The following is a 22,909-nucleotide window of genomic DNA, read 5'->3' on the forward strand; positions in this document are numbered from 1 at the left end:
TGAAGACCTGCACTGCTGAACTGGGTGAACCACTCCAATGCATCTTCAACCTCAGACTGCAGCTGGGGAGAGTGCCCACCCTCTGGAAGACATCATGCATCGTTCCAGTTCCCAAGAAGAACAGGCCCAGTGAGCTGAACGATTTCCGACCAGTGGCACTCACTTCACATCTGATGATGTTGGAGTGGCTCTTCCTCAGTCTCCTCAGACCCCAGGTGCAACATGCCCAGGACTGTCTGCAGTTTGCATACTGGGCAGGTGTTGGTGTGGAAGACGCCATCCTCTACCTGCTACACCAAGCCAACTCGCATCTGGATAAGGGAAATGGCACAGTGAGGATCCTCTTCTTGGACTTCTCAAGTGCCTTCAACACCATCCAGTCCCTTATGCTTCAGGACAAACTGAACAGGATGTGAGTAGACCCCAGCCTGGTCAGCTGGATCTCCAGCTACCTCACCAACAGGCCGCAGTATGTCAGGCTGAAGGACATCACATCTGACACTGTGATTAGCAGCACTGGAGCATCCCAGGGCACGGTGCTGGCCCCTCTTCTCTTCACCCTGTACACCGCGGACTTCTGCTACAACTCGGAGCTGTGTCACATTCAGAAGTTCGCCAATGACATAGCCATCATGGGGTGTATCAGGGATGACAGAGAGGAGCAGTATAGGAGCCTGGTGAGGGACTTTGCCGTCTGGTGCAACAAGAACCATCTGCAGCTCAACACCTTGAAGACCAAGGAGCTGGTCATTGACTTTGGGAGGTCCAGACCAAGGTCACGTCCAGTTCTGATTGAGGGAGTCGAGGTGGAGGCTGTGGATTCCTACAAGTACCTTGGGCTGTGGCTGGACAGCAAGCTGGACTGGACTTGCAGCACCAACCACTTGTACAGGAGAGGACAGAGCAGGCTATACTTCCCGAGGAGGCTGCGGTCCTTTAACCTCTGCAGGAAACTCCTGTGTATGTTCTGTCAGTCCGTGGTCACCAGTGTCCTGTTTTACACCGTGGTGTGCTGGGGGGGAGGGGCAGCACATCCAAGAAGGACACATCCAGGCTGGACAAACTGATCGGGCGGCCAGCTCTGTGGTCACTGGACTCTCTGGTGATGGTGGCAGAGAAGAGGACTATGGACAAACTACTGAACATCATGGACAATGCCAGCCACCCTCTGCACACCATCATCAGCAACCAGAGGAGCCTGTTCAGTGACAAAATGTTCCTTCCCAAGTGCAGGACTAACAGACTTAAAAACTCCTTTGTCCCTCATGCCATCAGACTGTACACCTCCTCTCTGGGGGGGGGGGGGGAGGATAAGGGTAACAGGAGGACAGAGGATGGGAAGGATCAGTAGCCTAGCCTAGCCTAGCCTGACAAAAAGCAATACTGGACAATGTGCAATATAATGTGTAATACCTCTCCTGCTGGACTTTTTTTTTTCTTCTTTTCCCATATCTTATTCTTTTTTTTGTATTTGTATATGTAAATACTTACTTTATCCAGAAGTTTTCTCTATTTTCTATTCTCTGTTTATCCTGTAATGATGCTGCTGGAATTTTAATTTCCCTGAGGGAACCCTCCCAAAGGGATCAATAAAGTTCTATCTAATCTAATCTAATCTAATCTAATCTAATCTAATCTAATCTAATCTAATCTAATCTAGCAGCACTGTGGTATAATATCACTCAATCAATAAAGCTGGAATCATATCACGTTGGCTAATTCTCTGGTTCGAAGATGACAACCACATTAATTTTAATTAAAAAGTGTGAATAGAAATCTTGTCAAATTAGCTCAAAATGTGCACAAATATCGGCAATTATACTGTATGTACAGTATGTATACAAATGGCTTCCTTTTTTTCCCCCATTTCCATATGGTCACCGGTGCACTCAGAGCTGCTCTTGTTACCATATATGGACTAAATGGCCATGTTCATTTCCATATGGGTGGCAACCTGAAAACTGCAAGTCTGAAAAACCTGAGGTCATTTCAACATTTTAAAACTTTCATATGATGGAGTAGGCATTTTTACAGCCAGTATCTGATCACAAACCCAGCCAATTCCTTTTTACTATAGTGTGAAACCCTTCAAAAACAGGCTCAAATCATGAGAAAAGCACATATACCGTATAACTCAAAAGTTTGTACACCCCTACTCTGCTCATTCATAGGTTTTTCTGTATTTTGACTAATTTCTACATTGTGGAACAATACTGAAGACATCAAAACTAAAACAGTGTCTTGCAAAAATATTCATCCCCCTTAGTGTTTGTTCTGTTTTGTTGCGTTACAAGCTGTAATTAAAATGGATTTTTGGAGGGTTAGCACCATTTGATTTACACGACATGCCTACAACTTTAAAGGTGCAAATGTTTTTTTTTATTATTATGACTCAAACAATAATTAAGATGAATACTTTTGATAAATACATAACCGTTTTTTTATCACTAAAAACTCAGTTCATTCATGTGGAACCGATGTAAACATTTGAACTATGTAGATTCAGTGGGCTTTTTTCAGTGCAAGATCAGGTCAGAAAACACCCTAAATAATAATATTCCCACATTGTTTTGGTAAAATATCAACACACACTATGCTACTGATAGAAAAACACTGTTTCTGGTCTAAAACTGATTTTTTTTTCTCCTTTTTTAAATTGTAGTGACATGCGACAGCTTTCCTCAGACCATGTCACAAATACAAACTTTAAACTATGCCATTTATGGCCTGTAACCTGTAGAATGATCCTATTGCTTGGCCTCGTGACACCCAAATGATCTATTTTGGTTCCACTTCCTGGATTTAACCCAGCCCTATTATACCGATACATAAACTGGTTCTTGATATGAAGCCCTTATCAACTGATAAACTTCCTGAAGGCACTATTGGATCGTCTTCTGTCTGAAGAAGGTTTCTACTCACATTTTTCGAGAAACTTTCAAAATCGTTCTTCTTCTGTGCTTGCTCGACATCATTTTGCTTTGACTCAGCATCCTGGGCCTCGTCCGACCTTTCTCCCTCTCCGTTCTGCTTCTCAGACATAGGCTCTGCTGTTTGCTCCTCTGCTCCTGATTTAGCCTGGTTTTCAGAGCCATCGTTTTGACCCTGAGAGGTGTTCTGCTCATCTTCTGTCACCTGTCCTGCCTCTGGTTGCTTCTCTTCTTTAGACGGATCCTTCTCAGCCTTTACTTCCTCCACTGTGGCCTCGTTTGGTGCAGAGTCTTCTCCAGAGCTTGGTGAAGCAGCTCCAGGTTCATCTGCAGATGACGTGGCCTTTTCTTCACTGTTCTCAGGCTCTTTTGCTCCATCCTCCTTGGATGAATTTTTTACTTCTTCTGTATCAATCAATCAATCAATCAATCAATCAATTGTATTTATATAGCACATTTAAATGACAAGTCAATCCCATACCAAAGTGCTGAACAAAGCACACATGACAGGGAAATAAATAAAATACAATAGCCCCCAAGCATAACTACATCACTTGTTTACTGCAATGCATTATGGGGGATAGCCAGGGTCGGTCGTTGGGCAATATAGCGGGTGTCAGATTAGTTTTACATAAGAGTGATGTGAGAGGAACGATTTTGCTGTACTCTGTCATGGGAGACAATTAAATTGGTGATTTAAAAAGGTGGATAAAATGTCGAGGGTTTACATCGGAATTCAAATCAAGCTTGGTGAGAAGGTGAGATATAAGTGACAAGAATTCGTACAACCTAGAGATTGACCTACAACAACAACATCAAATCTCAGAATCTCATCAAAACAATTATAAATGAATGATTAGTTAAATAAAACTTGATATCAGGAAACATTACAAAAAACAATCTTTGGAAACCTGCTGATCCGCCATGTCTTGTTCAGTATAAATGCATTTACTTCAATAAATGCCACTAGTGAGGTACACTGAACATTATAGATACCTGAAAGAGAACCCTTGGTGGTTTGGGAGTTTTATCGGCCCGACAGGCTCGTTCGGCTGCAGAGTGCTTCGGGACGTTGAGAGGCAAAGTCTGAAGTATGCGTCTTTGTTTTACAGGCTTTCGCTAGTTTCAGACGATTAACAATTGTCGATTGTTATAATCTTCTATAACCAAAGGCCATTCTGCAGACCATGGAAATATTGCTGGGTCACAGTTTAAGTACATGTTTTTCCCACCAGAGAAATATAAGCTACAAACACTTGTCCATTTTGATTCAGTTCGAAGGTTTTCATTGCAGATTAAACTTATCCATTTCTTTCTTCTCTTCTTCTTGACTGGCAGCTGATAAAAGCTCAAATGAGGTGTTCTCTTTGTTGTGGAGACACAGTAAGGCACACAGCAGTTCACTTTAGGCGGCATGGTTAAAACCAGTTAGACAGAACAATGCAGTGCTTAACAAAGGCGAAAGTAAACAATACGGCAGAGCTGACCCTGGGTATCACCCACAATGCATTGCGGTAAACAAACAATGATGTAGTCATGGGTTAGGGTTATTAAACCACTCTAGACAGTGCCATGCAAAAAACAAACAAACAAACAAACAAAAAAAAACAAATCAGCAACAAAAGGCAAGATAAAAGGTACAAAATAAAAAAAAAGATAATGAAGAACAGTTAAAAACAATAGAAAAAAAACAAGTTTTTAGTCTGGGTTTAAACACAGGAAGAGAAGGAGCTGTTCTGACATTGAAATGGAGGCTATTCAAAAGCCTAGGAGCGATAACACTAAAAGCCTGATCCCCCACCTTTTCTGCCTGGTGCACGGCACAACTAAAAGTGGCTCATCAGCAGAACATTGTTTACATGCAGGAATATAGAGAATTAGAAGTTCTGATAAGTAACTGCGTGCTTGATCATAAAGGATTTTAAAACCTAAAGTAAAATCTTAATATCAAATCTGAATTTAATGTCTGCATACTTTTTGTTCTCTTTTTGCATGGCATAGTATTTCTTCCTTGCCAGATATCCTTGGCACACTACACACAAAGATGGGGAGCGTTCATAAGGACAATTTATGACCATTGGTTCATATGCCTATCAACCAATTAACCTCATCTGCATGTCTTTGGACTGGAATTGAACCCGTGACCTTTTGGTCCCAAAGCTTCTCAAACTATTAGGCCATGGCTTCTCCAATGATGTAATGACATCTCTGTGACGGCTCTCTAGCCCATGAAAAAGCAACTCAGTTCTTAGAAGGTTCACAAGTAACCCTTTTCGACCAACAGGGAATGGTTCTGTTCTTGTTCTGCACCAAATGTTGAACCATTCAAAGCAGTTCGACCAAAAGTAAATTGGTCTGGAACCTGAAAAGTTAGCTCCCAGCTGGAACCAAAATACAGCTTCCTGTGCAGACCATGATGACATCAGCGGACATGTCATTAGTTTAGAGAGGAAGCAGAGCACAGCAATGGACCGAAAATATCTGCAATAACAGAACAAAAGCATGGAGCAACACCCTTTATTCATGACGCATCCTTGATTATAATGAATCCGCTCAAAACTGGCGAAAACATTGGCCGGTTCGCTTTGCACCAAGGTTCAAAGAATCCTGAATGGAACCAGTTCAAAAACACGTTCCCAGTTGGTCGAAAAGCAATAAAGTTGAACTGGTCTGAACCAGTAGTAGCACCAGTACAGAACTAGCACCTAGTTTGCTTTAGTGGAAAGAAGGTATCAAACTGGAGACCCTGGAGCTGTGCCTCTTCTTGTACTGATGTATCCTTTAAACATGTTATATTTTATTCTGTCATATGAGTAAAGAAAATAGTTCTAAGTAATAAGTCTTTTATACAGTGTTAGCTGTGACTGAGATGTGAGGCTTTACCTGAGGGCTGTGGATCAGTCCCCAGAGGAGCATTCATGACCTTTCCTTTTGTAAACATGCCGTTGCTGGTGGGGTTGACCTGATGAGCCATGATGATCTGGTTCAGCTTCTGCTGCAACACCAGGAAGTCCTGAGAGACACTCCTTATCTGGAAAGAATGACAAAGAAAAAATGTCATAGTTGTCAAAGGAAACTGTGCCGTATGCCATAAACAGCTGACATCATTTACTCTGCTGTGTCTCAAGGGATGTGGAGACAAAATGGTCAGGCAGTTATTGTTGAACTCCTCAAAAATGAATAAGAATCAAATATCCAGCAGCACTGTGGTGTAATATCACTCAATTAATAAAGCTGGAATCATATCACGTTGCCTAATTAGCTCGTTCGAAGATTACAAACACTTATGAGTATTAATTAAAAAGTGTGAATAGAAATCTTGTCGAATTAGCTCAAAATGTGCACAAATATAGTCAATTATACTGTATGTACAGTATGTATACAAATAGCTTCCTTTTTTTATATTTCCATATATGGTCACAGGTGCACCGTGAGCTGCTCTTGTTACCATATATGGACTAAATGGCCATGTTCATTTCCATATGAGTGACAATCTGAAAACTGCAAGTCTGAAAAACCTGAGGTCATTTCAACATTTTAAAACTTTCATCTGATGGAGTAGGCATTTTTACAGCCAGTATCTGATCACAAACCCAGCCAATTCCTTTTTACTATAGTGTGAAACCCTTCAAAAACAGGCTCAAATCATGAGAAAAGCACATATACCATATGAGTCAAAAGTTTGTACACCCCACTCTGCTCATTCATAAGTTTTTCTGTATTTTGCAAAATTTCTACATTGTAGAACATTACTGAAGACATCAAAACTATGAAATAACATATTGCAAAACCGTGCCTTGCAAAAGTATTCATCCCCCTTGGTGTTTGTTCTGTTTTGTCACATTACAAGCTGGAACTAGACAATTCCCCTGTGGGAAATCGTGAGAGTGATGCAGTGGGCATAGCAGTCACTATCGCAGGAGTTGTACTGTACTGTGTGAATGTGTGACTCGCTATGAGGGTACGATGCTATGATCAAGTGTGTGTTTGAGAGAGAGAGAGAGAGAGAGAGAGAACAGCCCCACCCCATCTGCTCCCTTCCTGGTGCTGGTTGCCATGGTGATGGTGCTCACACAGGTGCAGCCAAAGTAGACAGAATAAACAGGCAAAGAATATTTCAGAGGATTTTCTTCTCCTAACAGCTAGAATGCTAACATGCTAACAGCTAGCTAGAATGCTAACATGCTAATAATTAGCTAACATGCTAACAACTAGCTAGCATGCTAACATGCTAACAACTAGCTAGCAGCCTAACATGCTAATAGCTAGCTAGCATGCTAACAGCTAGCTAGCATGCAGCTAGCATGCTAACAGCTAGCTAGCATGCTAACATGCTAACAGCTAGCTAGCATGCTAACATGCTAACAACCAGCTAGCATACTAACATGCTAACAGTTAGCGTACTAACATGCTAACAGCTCACATACTAACACTCCATTCATTTGAATGGGGCCAAAAATCAATGGAAGCCTACGGACGGAAATAGGATGTGTGAAAACCAAGAAAAAGACGAGTGCAGGTCTCAGATGAGGGGACGGATATGTGTGGGGACTTGCCCTGAAGCATCATATGAAGTCTCTTTAAGTTTGGTCACTCATGTTAGCTAGCTGTGAATGTGTGACTTGCTATGATGCTACAATGCTATGATCATGTGTGATAAACTTCCTGAAGGCACTATAGGATCATCTTGTGTCTGGAGAATGTTTCTACTCACATGTTTCGAGAGACTTTCAAAATCATTCTTCTCCTTCTGTGCTTGCTCAACATCATTTTGCTTTGACTCCGCATCCTGGACCTCTTCCGTCCTTTCTTTAGACGGATCCTTCTCAGCCTTTACTTCCTCCACTGTGGCCTCATTTGGTGCAGAGTCTTCTCCAGAGCTTGGTGAAGCAGCTCCAGGTTCATCTGCAGATGGACCGGCCTTTTCTTCACTGTTTTCAGCCTCTTTTGCTTCTTCTGTATCAATCAATCAAATGTATTTATATAGCACATTTAAATGACAAGTCAATGCCATACCAAAGTGCTGAACAAAGCACTCATGACAGGAAAATAAATAAAATACAATAGCCCCCAAGCATAACTACATCACTTGTTTACTGCAATGCATTATGGGGGATAGCCAGGGTCGGTAGTAGGGCAATATAGCGGATGTCAGATTAATTTTACATGAGAGTGATGTGAGAGGAGCGATTTTGCTGTGCTCTGTCATGGGAGCCAATGAAATTGGTGATTTAAAAAGGTGGATAAAATGTCGAGGGTTTACATCGGAATTCAAATCAAGCTTGGTGAGAAGGAAAGATGTAAGTGACAAGAATTCCTACAACCTAGAGATTGACCGAGTCTACCGCACTGTACAACAACAACATCAAATCTCAGAATCTCATCAAAACATTTATAAATGAATGATTAGTTAAATAAAACTTGATATCAGGAAATGTTCATTCTCATCTCATCTCATTATCTCTAGCCGCTTTATCCTTCTACAGGGTCGCAGGCAAGCTGGAGCCTATCCCAGCTGACTACGGGCAAAAGGCGGGGTACACCCTGGACAAGTCGCCAGGTCATCACAGGGCTGACACATAGACACAGACAACCATTCACACTCACATTCACACCTACGGTCAATTTAGAGTCACCAGTTAACCTAACCTGCATGTCTTTGGACTGTGGGGGAAACCGGAGCACCCGGAGGAAACCCACGCGGACACGGGGAGAACATGCAAACTCCACACAGAAAGGCCCTCGCCGGCCCCGGGGCTCGAACCCAGGACTTTCTTGCTGTGAGGCGACAGCGCTAACCACTACACCACCGTGCCGCCCATCAGGAAATGTTACAAAAAATAAATAAATCTTTGGAAACCCGCTGATCTGCCATGTCCTGTTCAGTATAAATGCATTTACTTCAATAAATGCCCCTAGTGAGGTACACTGAACATTATAGATACCTGAAAGAGAACCCTTGGTGGTTTGGGAGTTTTATCGGCCCGACAGGCTCGTTTGGCTGCAGAGTGCTTCAGGACGTTGAGAGGCAAAGTCTGAAGAATGCTTCTTTGTTTTACAGGCTTTGGAATATTGCTAGTTTCAGATGATTAACAATTGTCGATTGTTATAATCTTCTATAACCGAAGGCCATTCTGTAGACTATGGAAATATTGCGGGGTCACAGTTTAAGTACGTGTTTTTCCCACCAGAGAAATATAAGCTACAAACACTTGTCCATTTCGATTCAGTTCGAAGGTTTTCATTGCAGATTAAACGTATCCATTTCTTTCTTCTCTTCTTCTTGACTGGCAGCTGATAAAAGCTCAAATGAGGTCTTCTCTTTGTTGTGGAGACACAGTAAGGCACACAGCAGTTCACTTTAGGCGGCATGGTTAAAACCAGTTAGACAGAACAATGTAGTGTTTAACAAAGGCGAAAGTAAACAATACGGCAGAGCTGACCCTGGGTATCACCCACAATGCATTGCGGTAAACAAGCAATGATGTAGTCATGGGTTAGGGTTATTAGACCACTCTAGACAGTCCCATGCAAAAAATAAATAAATAAAATCAGCAACAAAAGGCAAGACAAAAGGTACAAAATTAAAAAAAAAAAGATAATGAAGAATAGTTAAAAGCAATAAAAACAACAAGTTTTTAGTCTGGGTTTATACACAGGAAGAGAAGGAGCTGTTCTGACATTCAGTTGGAGGCTATTCAGAAGCCTAGGAGTGGCAGCACTGAAAGCCTGATCCCCCACCTTTTCTGCCTGGTGCACGGCACAACTAAAAGTGGCTCATCAGCAGAACATTGGTTACATGTAGGAATATAGAGGATTAGAAGTTCTGATAAGTAACTGCGTGCTTGATCATAAAAAGGATTTTAAAACCAAAAGTAAAATCTTAACATCAAATCTGAATTTAACTTCTGTCTTTTTTTTGTTCTCCTTTTGCATGGCATAATATTTCTTCCTTGCCAGATATCCTTGGCATACTACGCACAAAGATGGGGAATGTTCATAAGGACGATAGATTTCCAGCAGAAGTTTCCAGCAGAAGTTTCACTGTTTGGAAACGTTGTTCTAACCTGCTTCAACAATGACAGTGTCCTGTTTAGCTTTGGTTTTATCATCAGCCATTTGTCTTCTCACCTTATGTCCTCTGAATGCTGAAGAAGACAACAGAAAATGCTAAGCTTGATTTATACTTATTCCCAATGAATGTGGACACAAAATCACATAATTTCACAAAGAAGGCCATTTGATAGGAATACGGGCATTGACTATACCCCTTTTTCAGAGCCTGGGGGGCAAAGTGGTGGTATGTCATTTACTCATGGCTTACCTCTTGGGGTGTGCTGTGATAGGAAAATAATCAACAGTGAATGAGTATGATGCAGAAAGTGATAATTTTCCAATAACAGTACTTTCCAAAGTGTTTTATTCCTTTTATACAAGAACATTGTTCTGTATAAGAAATGTATCCTGACAGAAAACTTCACCGTATATTCTAGCCACATTCACTGGATATGAGCAATCGTGCACTCTGATTGGCTACTCTACTACTAGGCTATCAGCTCATATCCCATGAGTAGAGAAAAACAAAATGGCGGAGTGCATCAAGTCAGATATATTACTTTATCAAGTATTTAAAAGAAACAGGAATCGCTAAAAGAATATAGTCCCCCCCCCCAAATATCTCCTTTTCCACACTCCAGCCCAGTAAGTGGCAGTAATGCACCTTTAAGTTGGTTTGCCAACTGCCAGAAAACCCTAAAGAAGAAAATGGCGGAGCGTTTTGCTGAACCAACTGAGGACAAAACAAAAACTACTCGAAAACAAAACCCCAAAAATACAAAAAAAAAAAAAATGGAATAAAAGTATTTGATAGTCAGAACATATCTTTTTAAAATTTTTCAAGAATTATCACATTTTTCACAAATTGCTCCTGTCATTTTGCCAGTTTGTTTACATTCTAAGTGGAAATGATTTTGTCGGATGTTTTGTATAAAGTTTTTAGTGACCAAATTTGCAAAAAATAAAAAATGCTCTGTTTCTCAAAATCCAGTGACTGTGGATAGAATAAAACAGTTATTCCACTCAATCTCGTCGTACATGGCTTATACACTGTAAAAAAAAAAAGTTATGCCAACTTAAAAATTCAAGGCAACTTACTGCACAGGATTTTTCAGTTTATGTGACAACTAAGATTTTTAAGTTTTGAAGAAAGTTGTACCAACTTATACTTTTGGTCTCAGATAACTTAGCCTTGATATTCACACAAACTTAATTTTTTCAGTTTTGCATGATAAGAATTCAACTTTAAGGCCACTAATCTTTCATCCAAGTAAAAACTTCAAAATTTGAGTTCAATTTTCTTTTTATTCCACAATAAAACAAATAACAATCCAGTTCAAATAGCATGTTTATTTTAACATGATGGTAGCAAAACTGCTATAAAACTGTAGTGGCAGTGCTTTTTTGTTAAGTCACACATTCACTTATTTTAAGCCTGAAGTTAATTTGACAAACGAAATGTGCAAACAATTCAGTACCAGCCAATTAAAATGCTACACATGGCATACAATGGTGTATAATATGCATATAATGAACATAAAGAGTGAATCTATTAAAACACATACATATTCAAAAGGTTGACAAATTGCAAACCGCACGTCATTACGAACAATAGCACACAATTTGGCACAAATGATGCAGGCTGTTGGTGCGTAAGTGGGTCATTCTACGAAACCGGTGCCTTTTGTGTCCGCATAATTTCATGACCTCTAAAAAATGTCAGAAATTGTGAAAATGTATTTCAAATGAACAAAACTGTTTATTTAAGTGTTGTGAATTACACAATGCATGTTTTACTGTCACTGTAAACAAAAATCCTACATTTTTTTCATCTTTTTATAATATATACAACCTATTTTCCCATGTCCGGGAAGTCGCGTATGGAATTTGCACCTAACATATTTACATAAATATATACAAACAATTTTTTATTAATTTCATGAATAAAATTACATCCTTCGTAAAATACAATAGTTTTGTTTAGAATAAAAGTATCATTTATTATCTAAAAATCACAATTTATGCTCGTCCCACAATTTTACATACCACCCTGTAACGCTTACACGTTTTGGCTGTTAGAAAGACAGTGTCTCTAAGTGACATCACAGGAAGCTGATGACATCACTCAAACCCTTGGCCAAAGTCAGGATCCCAAGCAGGCAAGTTCCCACACAATTAGATATGATTTATTTGCTCTTTTTGGTAGTTAGATAGGGTCCGTTAAGCTTAACCTTACCACCCTGTAACGCATAATAGACAGGGAAACTATAAAAAATTCTTGTTTTTTTCAGCTTTTAAGGAAAATAGAGAGATTTGTAAACTGGATTGTACACTTGTTAGCTATGCTAGTTATTATCAAAACTAGCTGAGGTCATTCTGAGGTGAAATTTACCACCCTGTATACCACCCTTTAACACTTTGTATTCAAATTTAGTGCATCTTGTCCGTTACAGGGTGGTAAAACACATGACACCTGGGTCACAATCAAATGGATAATATTAACAGGAATTTATGCACGAGGTGGGAAAATAAATTTTTTTGCAGCTCTGATGTCACATATTTAATATGAGTATCTTAAAAAATAGCTTATCTTAAATTATTTTTTTAAGAATTGCAATGTGGAAAAGGCACCGGTTTCATAGAATGACCCAAGTATGTTTGAACTAAATGTCAGTTAGGTCCTGGTTCAAACTGAGCTCACTCTTATCTTAAAAGCACTGCCACTACAGTTTTATAGCAGTTTTGCTACCATCATGTTAAAATAAACATGCTATTTGAACTGGATTGTTATTTGTTTTATTGTGGGATAAAAAGAAAATTGAACTCAAATTTTGAAGTTTTTACTTGGATGAAAGATTAGTGGCCTTAAAGTTGAATTCTTATCATATAAAACTGAAAAAAATTAAGTTTGTGTGAATATCAAGGCTAAGTTATCGGAGACCAAAAGTATAAGTTGGCACAACTTTCTTCAAAACTTAAAAATCTTAGTTGTCACATAAACTCAAAAATCCTGTGCAGTAAGTTGCCTTGAATTTTTAAGTTGGCTTAACTTTTTTTTTTTACAGTGTAGACAATTAGGTGCTATGCGCCTCGTCGGCTATCAGCTCATGTACGACTTGATTTCGTGGAATAACGGTTAAATAATTTAGGTGGAGTGTCCCCGTGTAAGTTATTACTGCAGAATGATGTACTATAATGTAATACATATTATAACATACACATTATAAGCTCTTTTATCGAGAATGACTCAACAATCAAGGATTGTGACCAATCAGAATTGAGAATTCAACAGAACTTTTTTCAATCCAGTGACTATAATTTGCTCCAAGGATATCATTGTGTCAATGTACAGAGGTTTTTCACACTGATACCCAGCACACAGAAGTGTGTATACAGCAATCAGCCTTCAAATTAAAACCACTGACCGGTGAAGTGAATAACATTGATTATCTCATTACAGTGGCACCTGTCAGGGGGTGGGATATATTAGGCAGCAAGAGAACAGTCAGTTCTTGAAGTTGATGTGTTGGAAGCAGGAAAAATGGGCAAGCAGAAGGAGCGACTTTGACAAGGGCCAAATTGTGATGGCTAGATGACTGGGTCTGAGCATCTCCAAAATGACACATCTTGTGGGGTGTTCCCGATATGCAGTGGTTTGTACCGAACAAAAGTGGTCCAACAAAGAACAACCAGTGAACTGGCGACAGGGTCATGGGTGTCAAAGGCTCACTGATTCAGAACAGAAAGGTGTCAGCATTACGTTTTTCATCAGTTTGCGCTACAGTAGTGCTTCTGTGGGACTGGACCATATGGGCTAGCCTTCGTGCCCCATGTGAATCAATGAGCCTTCAACACCCATGACCCTGTCACTGGTTCACCGGTTGTTCTTTGGATCCTTGGACCACTTTTGGTAGGCACTACCCACTGCATACCAGGAACATCCCAAAAGATGTGCCATTTTGGAGATGCTCAGACCCAATCATCTCGCCATTACAATTTGGTCCTTGTCAAAGTCACTCAGATCCTTACACTTGCCCATTTTCCTACTTCCAACACATCAACTTCAAGAACTGACTGCTCTCTTGCTACCTAATATATCCCACCCTTTGACAGGCGCCACTGAATTGAGATAATCAATGTTATTCACTTCTTCACCTGTCAGTGGTTTTAATTTTATTGCTGATCAGTGTATAGAACATACAAGTGTCCAAATACAGTATGTCTATGTTCAGAACCATAAAATGCCAGAAAAGTCGTTGTTGTACTGTATATCTATCGATAGAGGCATAGATGTAAAACTATTCTGATATTCTTTAGATTTGAAATGAAGTTCAAATTCATACCTTCAAAGGTTTTTACCCAGAAGAACAAACCAACAAAGGTGGTAATGCATATCCACAGTGAATTTTGCTACTATATGTTAATTAGCAATGATTTTATTACAACACTAACTGGACTGAGATGTATTTCACATGTGCCTTCACCTGATTGAAGGACTACAGCACTCTGAGTTCTCTTCTCCAAGGTTTTACGGTAGTTTTGGACCGCTAGCCAACACCTTACATACGCCTGGACCAGCACAATCCGGTCCATGGTTCTCCTGACCATGAGGTTCAAATGCTCCACGTGATAATACTTCAGAAAGACCTGAAATAACAGCACACACACACACACATCTCTCTCTGCAGATCTGTGCTCTTTGGAAACTGTTTTGACTTACTTCTTTACTCTTGTATCTTTACAGAACTTCATATGAAAACATGATTTGTCTCTCCTAGAGTTTCTACCTTTGTTTTGCCCAGAGCCCAGTTTTCCAGCTTGGCTTTCTCCAGAATAGCTGCGCACGTCTCAGGACTGACGGCCGGCTCCTCGTTCGCACGGAAAGCCAGCATGTAGTACCTACAGTACAAACACAGTGTGTCTTAATAGCAATCAACACTGCACAGCTGAAGAGTGATAATTTTTAACTCCAGTTCAGTATGGAATAGCTGATATTTATATATTTGGAAGAGTTATTTGCATGTTACTCAAAAATGGACAATGAAGAACTCAATTAAAAGACTGAGCATTATTTTCTGTGATTGAGAGTTTCAGTGGGATAACGTGTGCTGCAGACTGACCGCTGGATGAAGTTCGCGAAGAGGATGCGATGAGAGTAGCCCTGCCTGCGGATCTTAGCCGTCTCCAGGATGCCAGTGTAGCGCAGCTGAATCAGTACCTTCTCCCTGTCGAACTTATGAGCCTGACGATCATTGTTGGGTTTAATACAGCGAACAAAGTGCGGCTGTCCGGCCACCATCTTTGAAAGGAGGTCCATCAAGGAATACTGAAAGAAGATGATGATGATGATGATGGTGGTAGTGGTGGTAGAGCTGGTGATAGTGGTGGTGATGAAGATGGTGGTGGTGATGATTGTGATGATGATGATAGTGGTGATAATTGTTATTATTATTATTATTATTACAACTTGTTTTGTGGACATTCCACAACATTAAATGAAACTACAAATAGATAAAAAGTAAGATTTTTTTGTAATTGTTTTGTAAAAAAATAAATAAATAAAAATGTAATTGTCACTCAACTGATATGGTACAAGAACAATACAACACTTCAGGGTGTGTGGTTATAGAAAAATGATCAACTATGTTGTGACATCAGTAACTCTCATCACACCACACTGCTGTTGATTAATTTCCTATAACTGCACCACACCGATTTTTTTAGTCTTTTTAAATGTACATTTTAAATTGTCTCTTGCTTTTATGTTACATCTTATTACATTTGATGGATAAGAAAAAAATATTTCCTTCTTCAATCCGCATTTTCTATCCATGTGTTTTTTTTTTTTTTTCAGGCTTGTGTTAGGACCAGTGTTGGAAGTGAGCACCCGCTACCTGCCAAACGCGATTGATTTTGTGTAGTGGCGAGTGATTTTGCTTAACCTACCAGCCACAGTGGCAAGTACAGTAAATAAAAGTAGCATATTGAAAAAATTTAATTGGAACAGAACTACAGTGGTGCTTGAAAGTTTGTGAACCGTTTAGAATTTTCTATATTTCTGCATAAATATGACTTAAAACATCATCAGATTTTCACACAAGTCCTAAAAGTAGATAAAGAGAACCCAGTTAAACAAATGAGACAAAAATATTATACTTGGTCATTTATTTATTGAGGAAAATGATCCAATATTACATATATGTGAGTGGCAAAAGTATGTGAACCTTTGCTTTCAGTATCTGGTGTGACCCCCTTGTGAAGCAATAACTGCAACTAAATGTTTCCGGTAACTGTTGATCAGTCCTGCACACCGGCATGGAGGAATTTTAGTCCATTCCTCCATACAGAACAGCTTCAACTCTGGGATGTTGGTGGGTTTCCTCACATGAACTGCTCGCTTCAGGTCCTTCCACAACATTTCGATTGGATTAAGGTCAGGACTTTGACTTGGCCATTCCAAAACATTAACTTTATTCTTCTTTAACCATTCTTTGGTAGAACGACTCGTGTGCTTAGGGTCATTGTTTTGCTGCATGACCCACTTTCTCTTGAGATTCAGTTCATGGACAGATGTCCTGACATTTTCCTTTAGAATCTGCTGGTATCATTCAGAATTCATTGTTCCATCAGTGGTGGCAAGCCGTCCTGGCCCATATGCAAAAAACAGGCCCAAATCATACTACCACCACCATGTTTCACAGATGGGTTAAGGTTCTTAAGTTGGAATGCAATGTTTTTCTTTTTCCAAACATAACACTTCTCATTTAAACCAAATGCGAAACATTTTTCCAATAGCCTTCTGGCTTGTCCACGTGATCTTTAGCAAACTGCAGATGAGCAGCAGTGTTCTTTTTGGAGAGCAGTGGCTTTCTCCTTGCAACCCTGCCATGCACACCATTGTTGTTCAGTGTTCTCCTGATGGTGGACTCATGAACATTAACATTAGTCAATGTGAGAAAGGCCTTTAGTTGCTTAGAAATTGCCCTGGGGTCCTTTGTGACCTCACCAACTATTACACGCCTTGCTCTTGGAGTGATCTTTGTTGGTCAACCACTCCTGGTGAGGGTAACAATGGTCTTGAATTTCCTCCATTTGTACACAATCTGTCTGACTGTGGATTGGTGGAGTCCAAACTCTTTAGAGATGGTTTTGTAACCTTTTCCAGCCTGATGAGCATCAACAATGCTTTTTCTGAGGTCCTCAGAAATCTCCTTTCTTCGTGCCATGATACACTTCCACAAACGTGTTGTGAATATCAGACTTTGATCGATCCCTGTTCTTTAAATAAAACAGGGTGCCCACTCACACCTGATTGTCATCCCATTGATTGAAAACACCTGACTCTAATTTCACCTTCAAATTAACTGCTAATCCTAGAGGTTTACATACTTTTGCCACTCACAGATATGTAACATTGGATCATTTTCCTCAATAAATAAATGACCAAGTATAATATTTTTGTCTCATTTGTTTAACTGGGTTCTCTTTATCTACTTTTAGGACTTGTGTGAAAATCTGATGATGTTTTAGGCCATATTTATGCAGAAATATAGAAAATTCTAAACGGTTCACAAACTTTCAAGCACCACTGTATTTGTGACATGCCACAAAACAGATTGAATCAAAAGTCTGATTTTTCCATCCGGACACTTTAACGAGGAGACAGTCTTCTTATTAAAGTGTCTGAGTGAAACAAGAAGACTCGGATTCAATGTGAGAGCTTCAGCATAGAATGCTAAGTAGTGCTAACTGAAGCATAAAACACTAACTAATGCTAACTTGAGCATAGAATGCTAACTACCGAGTGACAGTTAAACAGAATTACCTCAGGTGAAGCAGCCTAGACTAGCATTGCAGCAAACAAAGAAAAAAAAAGCTACATCGTGGGGTTTAGGAGGTCACAGGAAACACAGGCCAAAGAAGTCTCGTCTCATCTCATCTCATCTCATCTCATCTCATCTCATCTCATCTCATCTCATCTCATCTCATCTCATCTCATCTCATTATCTCTAGCAGCTTTATCCTTCTACAGGGTCGCAGGCAAGCTGGAGCCTATCCCAGCTGACTACGGGCGAAAGGCGGGGTACACCCTGGACAAGTCACCAGGTCATGCCAAAGAAGTCAAGCTTGAAAAAATATCTTTTTTTTTAATGAGAAGTGGAGAAAAGCCAACAACAAAGAGTCCTGTGACTGGTTGGTAAAAAAGTGAATTTCCAACCCTGGTTAGGACGCTATTGAAAAGTGTCCATCTTGGATGCTTCTATTCAAAGTCTCACCACTCTGAATACCAGGAACTTACTAGGACATACCACACCAATTTATTCATCCTTACTTATCAATACATTCAATTTATAAAATGATTCAAATTCATGAATAAAAAAGGACCTAATATTAGTGAGTGTTTAAGTGATGCTCACTCTGAAATAAGCGGCCACGGTTTGAGTCCTCATGTTGGTGGTCTCTCGAGGATGATGCATGCTTTCTGAACCGTTCTCCCCCTGAGAACACAGAACATATTCAAGGAAAGTGAGAATTTATAGATTCAAGGGCAGGCTGAGCATCTAACAGGCATCTAATGATGACGATAAATATTACCAGGGTGAAGTGAAGGGATGTCATTTCTAAAGCATGCTTCTACACATGATGGATTTATTGGGTGTCATGGGAGCAGCTACAAGTTGAGATGAAGAATAGCTGGAAAAGTGTGGGTCGGGGTTGAACACATGACCATGCTGGAACTATTGTACAAGGAAAATACAGATGCTTTTTTTTTTTCCTCTGTGGATGTGCACTAATATGTCCACAAGCTCTGAACTGCTGTGAAGTGTGCCATTAGGATGGTAGTGCACATTCTCAAACTGGAAGGACACTCGGTAGAGTGCATACCTCTGCCAAGCCACATGTTAGAATATCCAGATGTTTACTAATCTGGGATGTGGATCAACATCGAAATGAAATCACTTAAACCTAGGATAATACTAAAGCTGTACACCAAATTTCTGTTCACTACTGTTGAGTACGTAACAGCATGATGGATGTTTGCTGATCAAATCTATCTAAACAGCTGAAGCTTTGTTTCTTCTCAGCTACTGTTGAATCTGTTTTGCTTTATGGGTGCGAGGGCTGGACCCTCATAACTGCATTGGAGAAATTCCTAAATGGCACCTACATGTACAGTACATGCTCCATAGGGTACTTAACATTAGCTGGAGAGACCATATCACCAATTCGGAACTGTATGGTGACATCCCCCATATCTTGGACAAGATTGGCTACAGGAAGTACAGGAAGCCTTGTTGGTCATTACTTTCACCACCCTGACCTTCCTGCAAGTCAGCTGGTGCTGTGGCACGGTCATTTGAGGATGGGCCACCCTCCAGCCACCTTTCTAGACACACTAATGAAGAGCACTGGGGCTCAGAATCTCTCTGAACTAACATTGTTCACCAACAATTGTCATGGCTGGGCCATGATGATGATAATGATGATGACTACTTTGAGTTACGTTGGAAACAGACAAAAAGATCCTGGATCCACATACATATCTGGATTTGTATCAAAATCTAAACAATTTTTCCTTGGCACATGGCCCACCTTTCCTTCTAATTTCATCAAAATCAGTTCACTACTTTTTCAGTTATGTTGAGAACAACCCAAAAAAGTCTGGCTCCAAGGACATAACTGGATCTTGGATCCATATACAGTGGGGCAAAAAAGTATTTAGTCAGTCACCAATTGTGCAAGTTCTCCCACTTAAAAAGATGAGAGAGGCCTGTAATTTTCATCATAGGTACACTTCAACTATGAGAGACAAAATGAGAAAAAAATCCAGAAAATCACATTGTCTGATTTTTAAAGAATTTATTTGGAAATTATGGTAGAAAATAAGTATTTGGTCAATAACAAAAGTTCATCTCAATACTTTGTTATATACCCTTTGTTGGCAATGACAGAGGTCAAACATTTTCTGTAAGTCTTCACAAGGTTTTCACACACTGTTGCTAGTATTTTGGCCCATTCCTCCATGCAGATCTCCTCTAGAGCAGTGATGTTTTGGGGCTGTCGCTGGGCAACACGGACTTTCAACTCCCTCCAAAGATTTTCTATGGGGTTGAGATCTGGAGACTGGCTAGGCCACTCCAGGACCTTGAAATGCTTCTTACGAAGCCACTCCTTCGTTGCCCGGGTGGTGTGTTTGGGATCATTGTCATGTTGAAAGACCCAGCCACATTTCATCTTCAATGCCCTTGCTGATGGAAGGAGGTTTTCACTCAAAATCTCACAATACATGGCCCCATTCATTCTTTCCTTTACACGGATCAGTCGTCCTGGTCCCTTTGCAGAAAAACAGCCCCAAAGCATGATGTTTCCACCCCCATGCTTCACAGTAGGTATGGTGTTCTTTGGATGTAACTCAGCATTCTTTCTCCTCCAAACACAACAAGTTGAGTTTTTACCAAAAAGTTCTATTTTGGTTTCATCTGACCATATGACATTCTCCCAATCCTCTTCTGGATCATCCAAATGCTCTCTAGCAAACTTCAGATGGGCCTGGACATGTACTGGCTTAAGCAGGGGGACACGTCTGGCACTGCAGGATTTGAGTCCCTGGCGGCGTAGCCTTTGTTACTTTGGTCCCAGCCCTCTGCAGGTCATTCACTAGGTCCCCCCGTGTGGTTCTGGGATTTTTGCTCACCGTTCTTGTGATCATTTTGACCCCATGGAGTGAGATCTTGCGTGGAGCCCCAGATCGAGGGAGATTATCAGTGGTCTTGTATGTCTTCCATTTTCTAATAATTGCTCCCACAGTTGATTTCTTCACACCAAGCTGCTTAACTATTGCAGATTCAGTCTTCTCAGCCTGGTGCAGGTCTACAATTTTGTTTCTGGTGTCCTTTGACAGCTCTTTGGTCTTGGCCATAGTGGAGTTTGGAGTGTGACTGTTTCAGATCGTGGACAGGTGTCTTTTATACTGATAACGAGTTCAAACAGGTGCCATTAATACAGGTAATGAGCGGAGGACAGAGGAGCCTCTTAAAGAAGTTGTTACAGGTCTGTGAGAGCCAGAAATCTTGCTTGTTTGTAGGTGACCAAATACTTATTTTACCGAGGAATTTACCAATTAATTCATTAAAAATCCTACAATGTGATTTCCTGGATTCTTTCCGCCATTCAGTCTCTCATAGTTGAAGTGTACCTATGATGAAAATTACAGGCCTCTCTCATCTTTTTAAGTGGGAGAACTTGCACAATTCGTGGCTGACTAAATACTTTTTTTGCCCCACTGTACATACGCAGATGTGCATCAAAATGTGTTCAATTCTCCCTTGGCCCATGACCCAGCTTTCCACCAAAGTTCATCCAAATCTGTTCACTACTTTTTGAGTTATGTTGGGAACAGACAAAAAATTCTGGATCCACATACATATCTGGATTTGCATCAAAATCTAATCAATTGTTCCTTGGCCCATGGATCACCTGTCCTCCAAATTTCATCAAAATTTGTTCACTGCTTTTTGAGTTACATTGGGAACAGACAGACAAGCCAAACAAAACAAAGGTGAAAACATAATGTCCTCCAACAAAGTTGGTGGAGGTAAAAATCTGGGATGTTGACCTCACAGGGGAAACTTAACATTTCCGTCTGGTCTAAAGCACATCTGACTTCCTGACTATCAGAATACAGAATGAGTGTGATTATTACTCCAAGAAAATCTCATCTCATCTCATCTCATTATCTCTAGCCGCTTTATCCTTCTACAGGGTCGCAGGCAAGCTGGAGCCTATCCCAGCTGACTACGGGCGAAAGGCGGGGTACACCCTGGACAAGTCGTCAGGTCATCACAGGGCTGACACATATGCCGCTTTTCCACTACAAACGCGGCTGAGCCGTGCCGTGCTGAGTCGAGCTGAGCGGGGCTGTTGGAGTTGCATTTCGACTACAACTGCGCTGAACCGTGCTGGCTGGAAGTGGGTGGACACATTGGGTGGAGTTAGCGAAAGTGGGTGGATGTCACGTGATGTCGTTAAGCAGCGCAAACAGTGACATCAGTGACAGTGGCGGAATAAGTCAGAGCCGGGCCGGGGGCGGGGCAAATGACCGGGCCCTTTATTAAAGCTTATCATAACATCATTTTAGGCTACAAAATGTCCGCAACTGCGGTGTTTACCAATTTCAACACTACCGGGTGCAACTATGTTATTTAGTACATCAAGTCCTTCAAATGAACATGTAACTCAGAAACAAAAAACATTAGGATACTGTACATGGCTCATAATAAAACATCAATAGCCTATACTGCGCACATTATTTGAAGGGCATACGAATGAGCGCTCAGAGGTTGCAACGGTGACAGGAAGAGTCAGAAATAAAAGGAGGGCGGTGCAAACCTCACTGAATGCACTGTGTTTACCAATTTCAACACTACGGGGTGCAACTATGTTATTTTGTACATTAAGTCCTTCAAACGAACATGTAACTCAGAAACAAAAAAACATTAGGCGACATACTGTACATGGCTCATAATAAAACATCAATAGCCTACTGCGCGCATTATTTGAAGGGCATACGACGAGCCTTGCGCTCCGCGAACTCGTCCACTATGCTCTGTATGTCACTGATTCAGTGATCTTTTAAGCGGTAGTCTTATGACCCGAATAGTAAACAATAAACATGGAGGACATGGAGTCGTTAGTGTTGCTGGTCTTGGTGCTGTGGCTTGTTGTCACCGACAACGCCAACAGATACTGGCAAGAGCGTATAGATGAGGCGAGGCGCATAAGGCTTCAGAAATTCTCGTAATTCGTAATTCTTCTTCTTCCGGGTTTGCGGTGTTTACAGATCCCAGCGCGCTCGCGGGGCGTGTGTGGGCATGTGAGGACACTCCTCCTCACCAATCAGTGCACAGGGGAGTGTCTGCTCA

General features: G+C 40.7%; 1 protein-coding gene and 1 long non-coding RNA gene across 2 annotated transcripts in view; both read right to left on the reverse strand.

Moving 5' to 3' along the window:
* The window catches only part of myo3a (myosin IIIA), a 336,500-nt gene that overhangs the window by 43,017 nt on the left and 270,574 nt on the right, over positions 1-22,909 (reverse strand). The window contains exons 24-33 of the mRNA XM_060920858.1: positions 18,404-18,484; positions 15,107-15,312; positions 14,774-14,885; positions 14,471-14,633; positions 9,998-10,078; positions 9,837-9,904; positions 8,276-8,279; positions 7,645-7,886; positions 5,814-5,961; positions 2,923-3,335 (exon numbers count right to left, since the gene is read on the reverse strand). Of these exons, the coding sequence (XP_060776841.1) occupies positions 2,923-3,335; positions 5,814-5,961; positions 7,645-7,886; positions 8,276-8,279; positions 9,837-9,904; positions 9,998-10,078; positions 14,471-14,633; positions 14,774-14,885; positions 15,107-15,312; positions 18,404-18,484 (1,518 nt within the window). The remainder of the gene's footprint in view (positions 1-2,922; positions 3,336-5,813; positions 5,962-7,644; positions 7,887-8,275; positions 8,280-9,836; positions 9,905-9,997; positions 10,079-14,470; positions 14,634-14,773; positions 14,886-15,106; positions 15,313-18,403; positions 18,485-22,909) is intronic.
* Positions 3,268-7,737, reverse strand: LOC132887141 (uncharacterized). The gene is made up of 3 exons (XR_009654773.1): positions 7,645-7,737; positions 5,814-5,961; positions 3,268-3,335 (listed from the first exon to the last, which is right to left on the reverse strand). It is a non-coding gene; the product is annotated as an uncharacterized LOC132887141 (long non-coding RNA).

This window comes from Neoarius graeffei, chromosome 5, assembly GCF_027579695.1.
Source record: "Neoarius graeffei isolate fNeoGra1 chromosome 5, fNeoGra1.pri, whole genome shotgun sequence".
NCBI lineage: Eukaryota > Metazoa > Chordata > Actinopteri > Siluriformes > Ariidae > Neoarius > Neoarius graeffei.